Source organism: Marmota flaviventris, chromosome 1 (assembly GCF_047511675.1).
Source record: "Marmota flaviventris isolate mMarFla1 chromosome 1, mMarFla1.hap1, whole genome shotgun sequence".
In the NCBI taxonomy this organism is placed as follows: domain Eukaryota; kingdom Metazoa; phylum Chordata; class Mammalia; order Rodentia; family Sciuridae; genus Marmota; species Marmota flaviventris.
Genome location: NC_092498.1, coordinates 148,839,156 through 148,853,137, shown reverse-complemented (window position 1 = coordinate 148,853,137; position 13,982 = coordinate 148,839,156). Strand labels below are relative to the sequence as shown.

The 13,982-nt window shown below is 55.7% G+C and overlaps 1 protein-coding gene across 9 annotated transcripts in view; it reads right to left on the bottom strand.

Annotated features, from left to right (window-relative positions):
- Positions 1-13,655, bottom strand: part of Ssh1 (slingshot protein phosphatase 1) — a 60,644-nt gene extending 46,989 nt beyond the window's left edge. For 7 of the 9 annotated variants that reach the window (XM_027923211.2, XM_071617301.1, XM_027923213.2 and 4 more), the window contains exons 1-2: positions 13,545-13,655; positions 9,452-9,492 (exon numbers count right to left, since the gene is read on the bottom strand). In XM_027923211.2, the coding sequence (XP_027779012.2) occupies positions 9,452-9,492; positions 13,545-13,613 (110 nt within the window). In that variant the 5' untranslated portion in view covers positions 13,614-13,655. Of the gene's footprint in view, positions 1-2,651; positions 2,671-8,250; positions 8,512-9,451; positions 9,493-13,544 lie in introns of those variants that run through there. The other 2 variants (XM_071617316.1, XM_071617319.1) reach the window with 2 other exon arrangements.
- Positions 13,656-13,982: the final 327 nt, after the last annotated feature.

Sequence of the window (13,982 nt, the reverse complement as noted above, 5' to 3'; positions counted from 1 at the left end):
GGCTGAGACCCAGACGAGAACCCAGTGGCTGAGACCCAGATGTGAAAGTCGCCCCCAGACTTCCCCCTGCAACAGGCAGCACGGCCCGGCTTGGGTGGGCCTGAGGGGCCTGGGATGTGCCAAGTGACTTCTGGGGCTCTGCAGAGCACACCCCCAGGCCCTCCCACGGCCCCCAGGCCCCCAGGGCCAGGTTTGGTAAACACCCAGAACTCCTGGCCCGCCCAGCCCTGCGCAGCCCTGCCCGGAGCAGAAGAGCGCTGGCCAGCAGCGCCGCCTAACTGCCTTCTCAGAACAGAGTCTGCTTAAAAAGAGCCTGCGCCCGAGCCTGGCCAGTGATCTCAGCTACTTGGGAAGTGGAGGCGGGGGGCCCACAAGTTCAAGCCAGCCTCGGCGACTTAGCCAGACCTGTCTCAAAATGAAATTTAAAAAGGGCTGGTGAGCTAGGCATAGTGGTTCACGCCTGTGACCCCAGAGACCTGGGGAGGATCACAGTTGGAGGTCAGCTTCAGCAACTTGGTGAGACTCTGTCAAAAAATTAAAAGGACTAGGGATGTAGCTCAGTGGTGAAGTGACCCTGAGTTCAAAGTAACAAATAAATAAAGTAATGACTTTGTTTTCATATTGGGAATATAATTCTTGACAATCTGCCACATACCTACAGGCATGATTTGAAGTCTAATATAAACACAAAACTAGATTGGTGATTGGTGGGTCTGAGGACTCTCACTTCTGGATTTGGAAACCATAATCTAATCTGTCTTTCTACTTCACACAAGAAACAGGGACCCAGAGAGGTGAAGTGACCTGCCTGAAGATGCACAGCAGACAACATGTCTCAACACAGGACCTGAGTTTGGTGACTCCCTCTCACAGATTTGCCCCATTGCCAGAAGGATGATTAGTGGGACCACTGTCACCTGTGAAAGGGATGCTAAGAGTTCAGAAAGTGTGAGACCAGGGCCCAGTGGTATTCCTTAGCAGTCTAGGTACTGGGATTTAAAAAGTTTAATAAAATCTACTAGATCTGAGCAAAATTCAGTGTAAGTCAACTTGAACAAGTTTGATGAAGCTCTGACAGAATCAGATCAAGTCTTCACATCTCTGTCCTCATTTGTCCCCACTCCGAGTTCTCCAATTTAGAAAAATATTAATACTAAAGGCAAATTCTGATTTAAAAACCAAGTGATCCAACAGGCTGCTGGGAATCCCACCTGCAAGAACAGCCCCGTGGTGTGGTGGCCGGGGCTTCGCGAGTCTGTGCTCCCCAAGACTCCCCGAAGTTCACCAGTGGAGCCAAGCCAGGCCCATGGCTCACGCCTGTGAGCTCAGCGGCTCAGGAGGCTGAGGCAGGAGGATGGCGAGTTCAAAGCAGCCTTAGCAACAGCGAGGAGGGGTCAGCAACTCAGCCAGACCCTGTCTTTAAAAAAATACTAAATAGGGCAGGGACGTGGCTCAGTGGTCCAGTGCCCCTAAGTTCAATCCCTGGTACCAAAAAAAAAAAGAAAAAAGGTGGGGCCAAGGGTGACCCAGAGGTGACCCATAGGGACCCCGGGGTGACCTATGAGGACCCAGGGGTGGGGCCAGCAAGGCACACACAGCCCACAGCCCTGCAGGTCTTCTGCAGAGAGTGCAGCAGAGGACACAGGTCCTGGCAGAGGCCTATCCGGCAGCAGCTCCAGGTTCTCTGTTCTCTGAGCAGCAGTTGCCTAAGCTGGGGAACGTCCCCACGTCACCTGCTCGTCAGGCATGAAGCAGGAGTCAGTGCACAAGGTCCCAACCCAGAGCCTGCACCAAGAGGCACCCGTGAACACCTTTTCACACCCAGTGTCTGCCAGTCCCTCAGGAGCTTCAGGTGGACGAGGGGGTGGGGGGGCAGGACCTGCTGAGAGCACCCCGCTCTGACTGGTCCTGAGCGCCTGGCGGGAGCAGGGGAGAGCCCTGCGGAGCCCCGTCCTGCCGCCTGGTGAGGGATGAGTGAGAACAGCCAGAGACCCCGCAGGGATCTCGGGCAGAGTCTGGTTTTAGAGTCGCGGCTGCACCACTTACTGCTCTGTGAAAGCAGGCTGTGCCTTGGGGGGCTTGGTCATCATGTCCTGAGACTGGGAAGGACTGTTTATAATCCCCCCTTATGGGACTTGTGCACAGATGGGGTGCAGAACTCCACGGGGGAACGGGGAGGAGCAGGCGACGCTCTTCCTCACCCCACTGACAGCCGGGTTCCGGCAGAAAGCCAGCCGTGGGAAGGAGTCGTGTCCTACCCACTGTGGTGTCCCCGGCTGCTCCAACACTGTGTGGCTTGGTACACAGTAGGAGCTCAATAACCATGTGGTGACAGTGGCCCCAGAGCAGGCAGATTAGGTCAGAGGCGATGGACGCTGATCTCTGAGCGCTTCCGTCACCAAAGCACAGAGGGAGATGGCAGGAAGCCTCTGTCCCCCAACTCCTGGACACGGTCCAGGACCCTGATCAGCTGCACAGTGCAAAATCGAACACAGACGAGTCCACTCGGGCGGCCACGGCTGGTCCAGGGCCAGGGCCGTGGCTGGAGGCGAGGAAGGTGCTGCCCTCAGGCTGGCTCTGGCCGCCCCGCCTGGTCTAAGACCAAGTTCCTCCCTTCACCTCAGCTCGGCTGCCAAGGACGAGGGACACACCTCAGAGAAGTCCCAGAACCTGCCAAGGGAGGGAGGAGGGTCGGTTAGTCCCTTCTCCCAGAAGCTGCACCCCGAGTGGGGACAGGAGAAAGCATATGCTGAATGTTTATGATGGGAAGAGGTTCGTGTCGCTGGAGCTTTGGATTCTGATGGCAGCCCTACAGGGGCACGCTATTCTGGCCATTATGGGGGGCGGGGCGCATGTGCGTGCATGTGTGTGTGTGGGGGGGGATGCTGGGGATGTGCCTGTGTGTGTGTGTGAGTGTGTGGTGTTGGAGATGGAGCCAGAGGCCAGGCGGGGCCAGCGCTCTAACACTGAGCTGCACCCTGAGCTCCTATTTGGCCTATTTGAAACAAAGCCCGCCCAAGGTCACAGGGGTACCCCAGACAAGGTGTCAAAGGACAGGGCAGGGACAAACACAGGCCCATCATTTCCCAAAACCAAAGCTCTAGGAAAAGCCAGTTGGTGTAAAGGTCACTGAAGGTGACACCCCAGGGCACCACATTCAAGTGGGGCAAGCCCAGGAGATGCCCGGGCCCAGAGCAGGAGCAGCCTGTGGCGCGGGCCTCCTGGGCTCCCTCTCAAGACTGCTGGGCGTCGCGGCCCATCTCGGCACCCTCCCTACAGGGGACACTGAAATCCACTTGCTTATGTGTTTTCTCTCTGTTTTCTGGGGGTGAGGGGGACCCAGGACGGACCCAGGGCACTCTGCCACTGAGCTGCACCCCGAGCCCTCTGTCGCTTTTCCTTCGAGCCAGGCTCTCGCACACGGGCTCGCAGGCAGGCAAACTCCGCCTGGGGCACCTCTGGGTGAGCCCCTACCTGGGGCGTGGATGTGATCAGGGACGAGCAGGGCCTCTCCTGTTGCCCTTGACTACCCCGACCTCTACGGCTGCAAGAACATGGGTCTGACCCAGAACCGCAGGAGCCTGGAAGGAGAGCCCAAGCTGCAGATGGCACCCAGCCTGGCCAACACTTGACCGCAGCCTAGGAGAGCCCAGCAGAGGACCAGCTGAATGTGCCCAGGTCCTGACCCGTGGCGACTTCAAGATGACAGCCGCGCACTGGCATTCTTGATTCTAGGGATGGAACCCAGGGCCTCCCCTGTGCGAGGCAGGTGCTCTGCCACTGAGCGCCACCCCCAGCCCAACAGACACGTGTTGTCTTAACTGTTAAGTTTGTGGTAACTTGTATGGTGGCATTAGGTGACAGACCTCCAGCACAGGATGCAGAACCCGGTGTCAGGGCTCCACAGGGCAGGACTTAACTGGACAGAAAACAACAGGGGTCACGACCCCACACAGAGCAGAGCAGAACCCGAGGGTGCAGAGGTGACCAGGTGACCAGGGGTGCTCAAGGAGAGGGAAGTGGGGTCTGCTGAGGACATCAACCCCACCCTGCCCTGACGACCACGCTCCCAGAAGCTGTGAGGAGAACGAGGTTCCCCGTGGAGCTCTGGGTCGATACCAAAAGGGGAGAAGTGTAGGGGACAGAGCAGAGCGAGGTGCAGGAGGGATCGAAGTCCTCCATCGAAACCAAGCAAAACCGGACACCCCAGCTCACCACAGGGCCCACGTCTGCCAGGACAAGCCAAAAAGAGGACCACAGGACTCCACGACTCTCATGTGCGTGATTTGGAAACAACAGATTAAAGAAAAACACCCGTTCATGGGCTGCGCTGGTCTCATGGGCTGCGCTGGTCTCATGGGCTGGGCTGGGCTCGGCGGGAGAGCGCTCACCTAGCACAGGGAGGCCCTGGGTCCATCCTCAGCACCCCGTAAAGATAAATAAGTGAAATAAAGGTGTCGTGTCCAACTAAAAAATAAGTATTGGGAAAAAAAAAAAAGAAGACAACCCTTCGCTGCAGCCCACACTCTGGGACAACACAGCCCATCACCTCCCAGTGCCCTGCCTGGCATACAACCACTTACGTCTCGTGCCAAGCAGAGCCGGCTCCTGGGGCGCCGAGGGAGCCAGGAGCCGCTGCCAGCAGGGCCATCTGCTCGCCCGCTCCCACAGCCGACCCCACAGTGAAGGAGCGCTGCGTCCAACAGGGTCCCGTGAGGGGCCGCAGCCATCTGCCCAGGCAGAAAGCAGGGCACAGAGGGGGCCCCGGGCTCTACTGCCACATCATCACCTTCCCGGCACGGGAGGGTCAGTTCCTGAGACACTTCCCAGAAGGCCTGCAGGGGAGCTGTCAGGTCCCGGCGCTGACTCCGTGCCGTGCGCATCCCTGACCACATCTCGTGAGGACGCGCCTGGCACGGAAGCAGCCGGCTCCCAGCCAGAGCATCTGGAGGTGGCCCTCTCAGGACCCGATGCAGCCCTAGCAGGGAGGTGGCCTGCTGATTCTTCCACGCTGGGAACTAACACTAAGGAGACACAGGACCCAACCTAACAAACGAGCCCAGAGGCACCGGACTCTCCGGGGGAGCTTCACAGAGGTGCCCGCACCCCGGAGCTGGAGCAGCGCTACCTCTGTTCCCAGACCAGAGCCGGGGCAGAGGGACTCCACGGCTGGCACAGGGGCAGAGCCAGACACAGGCCTGGTGGCTGTGCCCACGCGCTCCCCTCTGCACCTGCTCTTCCTTGGCCTGTAGTAAACTGCAGGGTCCAAAGTCCATGGCTCCCAACCAGTAAATGCTGTGTGCAGGCAGAGCGCCCTCACCGCTGGGACGGGACACACACACACCTGCACCAGGAGGCAGGATGGAATCGGTGCTGCCTGCTTCTGAGGGAAGTCGGACACACCCGAGAGCACCTCTGGCTGCCAGGAGGAAAAGAGGCGCTGGAAAAGGAGGCAGGTGGCCTGGGCAGAGCAGGGCAGCGAGCGCCAACAGCCCTGTCAGACCCCAAAGAGCAAGGTCAAGAGGATGGGGGGGCACAGAGAGAAGTGGGACCCGAGGGTGAGGACACAGGCACACAGGGGTTCCACCAGGGGGGTGACGGGTGGCCCAGCGACACAACAGGGGAGATAAGGGGATCAAGAAGAGGAGGCAGGCGCGCCCAGAAGACCCAGTCCCCGGGATTCAGCAGCGGCCGCCCAGGGTCGAGCCAGTGACTCCTCAGAGGCATGGAGAGATGTGACCACTACAGGTGTCCCTTGGTACCCAGAGGGCACTGGCTCCAGGACACCCTGAGGACACCACAAACTGCAGACGCTCCATCCCAGATATAAAAGGCGTACGTACCAACCCACACAACCTGGGCACTCTGTGCGCTCTGAATCTTCTCTCCTGATCACTTAGGGTCCCCAAGGCAACAGGGACACAATGCAAAAGCTCTACCGCATTGTTCAGGGAACATGGCGAGAAAAATGTTAAAAAGGGAGTCCATCCAGGTTCAGTACAGCCCGCAGCAGCAGCAGCAGCGACAAACCTGGCACCTTATTTTTTCTTGAATATTATAGATACACAGTTGGTTACATCCCAGGATGGAGACCCAGGGACAGGGCACTGACTCTAGGACACACAGAGGGAAGGAAGGAGGAGAGAGGAACCCCGGTGCCCGTGGGTCTCCGGCCACACCCCAGAAGCTAAACAGCAGCGGAGTCCCTCCAGGATCAGATCAGGGACAGAGAATCTGCTGCCCGGACTCCCCTGGCCCCAGGCAAACAGAAACAGCTGGCCACCCTAGACCTCCCTCCCAGACAGGCTGAGAAGGCCTGAGAATGCAAATGAGGACCCCCTGAGTGAGTTTCAGTCAAAGGTTAAAGGGACAGAGGAGGGTCTGGGGGCTGGGAGGACCCACAGGCAGGAGGAGACCTTGGCCTGAAAGGTGGGGCTGGGGGTGAGCTGGCAAAACAGAGAGGAGGGGCCGCCCCATCCCGTGGTCATAATGGCATGCAGGACCTGCTCTGTGCAGGAAGGGGGCCTCAGGCTGGAGGGACTGGGCATCCTGGGAAGCTCCTGCCCTGAGGGTTAGCAGGAGTCCTCGGAGTGGAACCCCAGGGAGACCTGGGACCACCTGGGCGCTCTCAGCCACATTCCCTCAAGTGCAGGTCCAAGAGGGCCAAATGAACAGGACAACTGAACTGGTCTACAGAAAGGTGATAAGGGAAGGTACACGCAGGGCCAGAAGCAACAGAAGTGTCATGGTGACCTCCTCTGACCACACTGTCTCACCTCCCCCTGGGAGAAGCCCCTCCAGGGTGGTTTTGAGGATAACTCCCACGCTTTCATAAGGCCCCGTCCAGCTCCCGACCAGGCAGAGGAAGGGGCTCCTTCCTACTGAGAAAGGGCCACATAGACCTCTCCATGTCACCCACCGCCACTTACAGTTCTTAACTCCAAATGCAAAACACAGGCAGCTAACATGATCCCCAGAGAGGTCTAGGTGACAGCTCAAGGTCATCTCCTGAACAAGAGGGGGAGAGGGGGCAGGGGAGGGGAGGGGCCCAGGGGCAGTCGGAGACCCAGCCCTCGCCCTCGGTGGCAGCAGCCCCAGCAGCCCCTCTCTCCTCCTCCTCACCACCAGCCTTCGCTTCCTGTTTTCTCCCAGCACAGGGGCCGGTCTCCAGGCCCAGCCCCCACGGAATGCAGCTGTTTCCAGCCTGGGAACCCCCTACCGACCCAGATCCCCAGGGTTCAGAAGCCCATCTGCCCTGGGCTGAGCCTAACACGACAGTGAGCAAGGACCCAGCTCCTGGGTTCTGCAGGCCGCTGTTTCTACCCAGGAAATCTTGACAGAGTGAGCGTCCCCCTTCCTGGACTCAACCCCTGGACACCAGGTTCCTACCGCATCCCCCTGGGCGGTTAACCAGGAGCACGCCCATTCTCAGGGATGAACTGTTGACTGTCATTTCTGTAGACCGATTTCCTTTTCCAAAGAATGAACCATATCCCTGACAGTGTGTTTACTTTCTTTTTCTTTGAACATTCCAAGGTCTAATTTCAAGATTGGCTCCTTGGTACAAAGAAATACATTATATAATAAAGCGCTGAATCCTCTGTGAACCAAAAAATTCCTAAAGAGAAGGGCTTGCTGGGCACAAAGGTACACTCCTGTTAATCCCACCTACTCTGGAGGCAGAGGCAGGAGGACTGCAAATTTGAGGCCAGTCTAACAATTTAGCAAAACCCTGTCTCGAAATAAAAAATAAAAAGGAAGGGCTGGGGATGTAGCTCAGTGCCTCTGGGTTTGATCCTAGTATTGGAAAAACGAAAAAAAAAAAAAAAAAAAGCAAAAACCACAACAGAGAGAAGACCTTAATTTTTGGCAAAAACAACAACAAAACAAACGGCTCAGGAGGCTGAGGCAGGATGATCACAAGTTCAAAGCCAGCCTCAGCAACAACGAGGCCCTAAGCAACTAGGGAAACCCTGTCTCTAAATAAAATACAAAACAGGGCTGGGGATATAGCTCAGTGGTCAAGTGCCCCTGAGTTCTATCCCCAGTACCCCCACCCACCCCCCAAAAAAAAAAAAACCTACAAAAAAAATATCATTGGTAAGTGAGGATGATATCTTAAGGAATTTTTTTTTTTTTTTTTTTTTTAATGAGCACAGATAGCACACACACACACACAAAAAAAACCCACCTCAAGTTAACTATTAACTTAGGGTCTAAATATCTGTTTCAAATGAGTGCTGTGCTTACCTCAAAAGGCTATCTTATCAAAAGTAGTATGAAAAAAATGAGGGCATATTAAAATAATTGTTTTCTTAAAAAAAAAAAAAAAAGAGGAAAAGCCAGATGTGGTGGTACACAGCTGGAGTCCCAGCAACTTGGGAGGCTGAGGCAGGAGGATCACAAGTGGGAGGCCAGCCTTAGCAACTTGATGAGACCCTGTCTCAAAATATAAAAAGGGCTGGGGTTGCAGCTCAGTGGTAAGAGCACTCCTGGATTCAATCCCCAGCACTGCAAAAACAAAACACAAAACAAAACGAAACATCAGAGGAAAAATCTGCAAGAAAGTACATAAAACAGTGCACAACGGTAATGCTAAGCTGATAGAATAATGGTGATTATTTTCCTTCTTTTTCCAAATGCTATTGCATATTATCAAAGGTGTGTACAGGGCTGGGTACGGTCAGGGGAAGAGCATGGCTCAGAATGCTCAGGGGCCTGGGCTCCAGTTCCAACGACACCCCCTCCCCCACCAAAGCTGTTTACAGTTAAACATGTCTAATTTTTCTGTTTGGGGGTACTGGGAACTGCATTCAGGGGCACTCGGTCACTGAGCCACATCCCCAGCCCTATTTTGTATTTTATTTAGAGACAGGGTCTCACTAAGTTGCTAAGGGCCTCACTATTTTGCTGAGATTGGCTTTGAACTCTCGATCCTCTTGCCTCAGCCTCCTGAGCCACTGGGATTACAGGCATGTGCCACTGCGCCCGGCTTTTTATTTTTATTTTTTTAATATTTATTGTTTAGTTGTAGTTAGCCACAATACCTTTATTTTATTTATTTATTGTTTTATGTGGTGCTGAGGCTCGAACCCAGGGCTCGAACACGCTAGGCAAACGCTCTACCGCTGAGCCACTACCCAGGCCCCAGCTTTGTTTGTGTTTGTTTTCTGAAACAGGGTCTCACTATATTGCTCAAACTGGCCTCAAACTTGTGATCCTCCTGCCTCAGCCTCCACAACAGCTGGGATGGTCACAGGACCATATCTCCATGCCTGGAGATTTTAAAAGCAGTACTTTTATATTTATGTATGCTTTATGAATAATTGTAAAAGCACTAAAAAAAAACTTGGTGTATTCTTTCTGAGGTTTTCTCTTTAAGAAGGGAACAAAAGTATCCCAAACCTGTTTGGAAGAAAGACTGAACAACAAAAACGAAAGGCCTCCTTACCTGAGGTTTAACTTTCGGTCTTCATCGCTGCCAGCCTCCAACTAGGGAGAAAGAAAGAGAATGTCACAGCCAGACAGCACTGTCAACAAGCCTCAGACAGCAGGCTCCGGCCCTCTGCCCTGGTGTCGGGAGAGATAAAGATGTCCAGGAAACCTGGCCACTTGAAACAGCCCTGCCCTTTCCTGGCCAGCCTGGTCTGCTGTTCCCCTGGGGTGATTCCCAGGGAGGAATTTCCAGATTTCTAACTGTATGCCAACCCTCCTGCCACCCACGGCCTGGAGGGCTGAGCCCTGAGGGACCATTTCCCACCTGACAGTCCTTCAGCCCTTAGTGCTCTTCAGACTTGCTCTAGATCTCACCCTGGGTTATTTCATTTCATTTTTGTTTTTGCTGTTGTTTGTTTTTTCTCTTAAAGGGAAGGGGCCGTGTTTAATGGAATCCACTTCCTCTGCCAACCCGGCGACAGCCCTGAGAGGAAGACCATTTAAGAAATCCATTCCAGGCAAGTCTTGGACTGTGGAGGGCAGCCAAGCAGCTGGCCGTTCGTGGGCCTGAGACGCTCTTGCTGGTTCTCAAAAAGACTTAAATGTTTAATATGGAAGGTTCCAGGCTGCTGGTTCATTCATATAAATGAAAGGAAGTAATACCCAATATTTTCTAAAAGCGAAAGGCCGAGAGGTGGAACTCCAAAAGTCACTCTGACTGAAGTCCCAATCACTTATTTTTATTTTACTGTTTTCCAGAAATGAGCAGAAATCACGCGTGCCCCCCAAACGCCTCCGCACCCCAGGGACGTACACAGAGGCGCCCAGTGAATGGAGAAGGAAGCCCTGGGGAGGCTGGGTGGCCAGGAGAGGCCCACTGAGGGCAGGACGAGGCAGAGGCCCAGGATGCCAGGAGAAGGCCCAGCGCAGCAGGGGACACACCCCCAACAGGGAGGTGGCAGTTCCAACAAGAATGAGTACACCAAGGATCCCGGAATCCCGAGTGGTGTGGAGATGACGCTCAGCACCATGCAGAGGCGTCCATGTGCTCAGGGTCCCTTCCCCACACTGGAGAAGTGAAACCCGACCACGGGGCTGGGTCCTGCAGAGAAGTACAACACTCTGACCCGGTGGCTCTCCACGAGGGGACACTGGGCGGCGACCAGAGGCGTTTGTTGTTGTTGGAGGGTGCTACTGGCATCTAGTGGGTGCAGGAGGGGAAGCTCTGAGCATGGCACAGCACGTGAAGAGCCCCCCGGAACAGAGAACCCCGGGATCCAGGGGTCAGCAGGGCCCAGGCAGAGAAACCCTGGCCGCCCCCCCACAAAACCACTTGGCAATTTGCTTATGAAAATCGGTCACCTTGAATCTTGGTCAAAAATAACAATGTTATGATCCACTCCTGAAAGCTATTGATTTATCTACTCTCTGCTCCGCCTGTTCCCACAAAGGACCTGAGATAAGCTCATGCATGAGATAATTACAGATTGAAAAAGAAAAGGGAAAAAAAAACTGAGGAGAGAGAGTTGCTCCAGGGCCCAGGGCTGTGATTTCCCTCAGAGTCCCACAGCTGTGTCAGGAAGCTGCTGAGGTGTCTGTGACTCACCCAAGGAGCTGCCCTTTGATGAGTGATAAAGGGACGTGGGGGTACAGACTTCACAGCCACTTGATTCTCAGCCAGCCTCTGAGGCTTTGATGCAAGGCAAGGTGAGGTCGGTTACCCCAGAGAAGCTACAGAGCGTCTTGAAGAGGTGACCCAGTCCTTTCAGAGGACCTGAGGCACAGAGAAGGGAAGTGACCTTAGAAAGGGTAGACCAGAGGCAGAGCCAGTCTGGACCCGGGTCTGCTGACTCCACACACACCTGCCTTCCCTTCCAGCCGGCTTCTGGCCTCACATCTGGAAGACAGCCTCACCCTCCTGAAAACAGGCCAAGCTCTGCTCCTCATTGAGCAAAAAAGGCTGCTGATATACTAAAGTCAAATAAAATCCAGCTGAGTTTTATTCTGCTCAACTAGGTCCTTGGTGCTTGGTTTAAAAAAAAAAAAAAAAAGACACTTTATATAATAATTTAAAATGGGCCTAGTGGAAAGAAAACAAATGTGCAACCAAACGTGGTACATGTGTACGACAGTGTTATCAAACACAAAAAAGGAATGAAGTAACCAGGCGAGGTAGCACACACCTGTGATCCCTGCGACTCGGGGCAGGCTGAGGCAGGAGGATAGCAAGATCAGGGCCAGCCTCAGCAACTTAGTAAGGCCCTAACTAAGTCACTCAAGGAGATCCTGTTTCAAAATAAAAACTAAAAAGAGACAGGGATGGAGCTCAGAGGTTAAGCACCCCTGGGTTCAATGCTAGGTACCGAAAAGAAAAAAAGGTGATGAAACACCACACAACATGGAGGAACCCTGGCCAAGTGAACAAAGCCGGACACACAGGCCACAGGTCGGATGATTCTAGTTCCATGAAACGTGCAGAACAAACATGGAGAGAAAGCCAATGAGTGGAGACCTAGGGTTGGGCAGAATGGGAAGGGGAGGCCGCAGGTTGCGCCCACGGGTTTCTTCCTAGTGATGAAAACGTTCGGGAATTATAGTGGTGGTGGTTGCACAATCTTGTGAATATATTAAGATCACTGAACTGTACACTTTAAAATGGTGAATTTGTTAGGTGAACATATCTCAACTAAGAATTAAATTCTAGAAGTGTGTCTAAGACAGGAATAGATTGAGTAGGGTTCAGGAATCAGAAAACGCAGGCTGAGAGGCCCTGTGCAACCCCTTCCTGAAGCCAAGCTCTCCCCTCAGCTCACATATGCGAAAAGAACAGGAGATGAAGTGCACTGTAAAGTACTTTGTAAACTGCCAGACAGAAGTAACAGGAATGATGGACGAGAACAGATCTCTGTGGGGAGCAGCTGCCATAGGCAGCCAAACTTCTCAGTAACAGTAAGCAGCAACCAATGTCCGTTTGCTTCTAATCAGCTCACAGAGGGGGAGTGCTAGAACCTTCTGTCTATACAAGAGATAACTCACTGGCGGCCCTTGGAGAGGAGTGGGCTGTGGAGGCTCAACCTCGCAGCCTCGCTGCACACGTTCCTGCCAATCTCAGCAAAACCATGCTGAAAAGTTACATCGCAGGAGACAAGGCTGCGAGACCCAGCCCGAGTCCCCTCCCTTCCGTCTCACAGAGACTCACACAGCCAGTCAACTTCCCCCACCGAGAGCCGGCCTGACAACTTCCTGGGCCTTCCCTAAAGAGAGTAAGGGGCTCCTCCTCCAGCTGCTCCGTCTGCAGGCCAACGCTCAGCCCGGCCATGGAGAGGAATTTGGATGAGAGGCCTTTAAAGGGTTCTCTAAGGGAGGGTGGTGGAGACTGGACCCAGAGGGTCAGCCTATTGAAGCTGAAGAGGAGTGACCTGCTCAGAGGCTGGGGCTCCCATCCTGCCAGTTCCCCCATTTGCCCTAGAGCAAGGAATCAGCAAAACATAAGCTCGGGTCACACAAATACCCTCAAAAACCCTCCCAGTGCAGCCATCTACCCTCAGCTCGGGGAATGCAGCCACCAAATCCCAGGAGGGGCCGAGGCAGGGGGACACAGGCACATGAACACCCAGCCCTAAATGGCGTGATGAAAGGTGAAAATCCAGTCTCAGCTGCACAGCGCCCAGAGCACTCAGTCACTGTCCCACAGACAGCCAGACCTTAGAGGTGTGCAGTCAGGTTCAAGATCTCACACCTTTGCTCGATCAGGACTGGTGGCCTCGCTCCCACAGCATCACCCCTGCACAGTCCCCAGCCCAGGACCGGGCAGAACGTCACCCACGGACCAAAGTCACCCAGAGTATCACACACACAGAGCCAGGCACACGGGAAAAGGGCCTAGAGCTGCCACGGGTCACAGATCTCAGGACGGGCGACTCGCGCACACCGGGTCCCCGCACAGCTGCCCCCAGGCGGGGGATCACCACACTGGCTCTCCAGGCCAGCTGCTCATGACGGCTGGTCCCGCGGGGACCCCGCGCCGTCGCCCCCCGCCCCGCACGCGCGGCCCAGGCCCGGGACGACGCTGCCCCCTAGCCGGCCGGGGCGGCGGACCCGGGGCTCACCTCGCTGTTGCTGGCCGAGGAGGAGGCGGCGCTGGGCGTGGGCGAGCGCTGCAGGGTCACCAGGGCCATGGCTGCGGCGCGCGAGGCCTGGAGCTGGAGCCGCCGCCGCCGCCGCCGCCGCCGGGCCGGGCCCGGGGCCTGCAGGAGCCGCGCGCGGGCGGCCGGGCCGAGCCGGGCCGGGCCCGCCCCTCGCCCTCGGCGTCCGCCGCCCCCGCCCCCCGCGCCGGCGCGCCCCGGGCCTCGTGCGCGGGCGGGGGAGCGGGCGGGGCGGGAGGGGCGGCGGTGCGCGTGCGCGGCCGGAGGCCCGGGCTGGCCAGTCACGTCCCCCAGACACGCAAGCCCCCAGCGGCCGCGCGGCTCCCTTGCGCCCGCCGCTCTGGCCTGGGGACCTGGTCGCACAATCCCGGGTGGGGAAACTGAGGCCTGGGGACCGCTCAG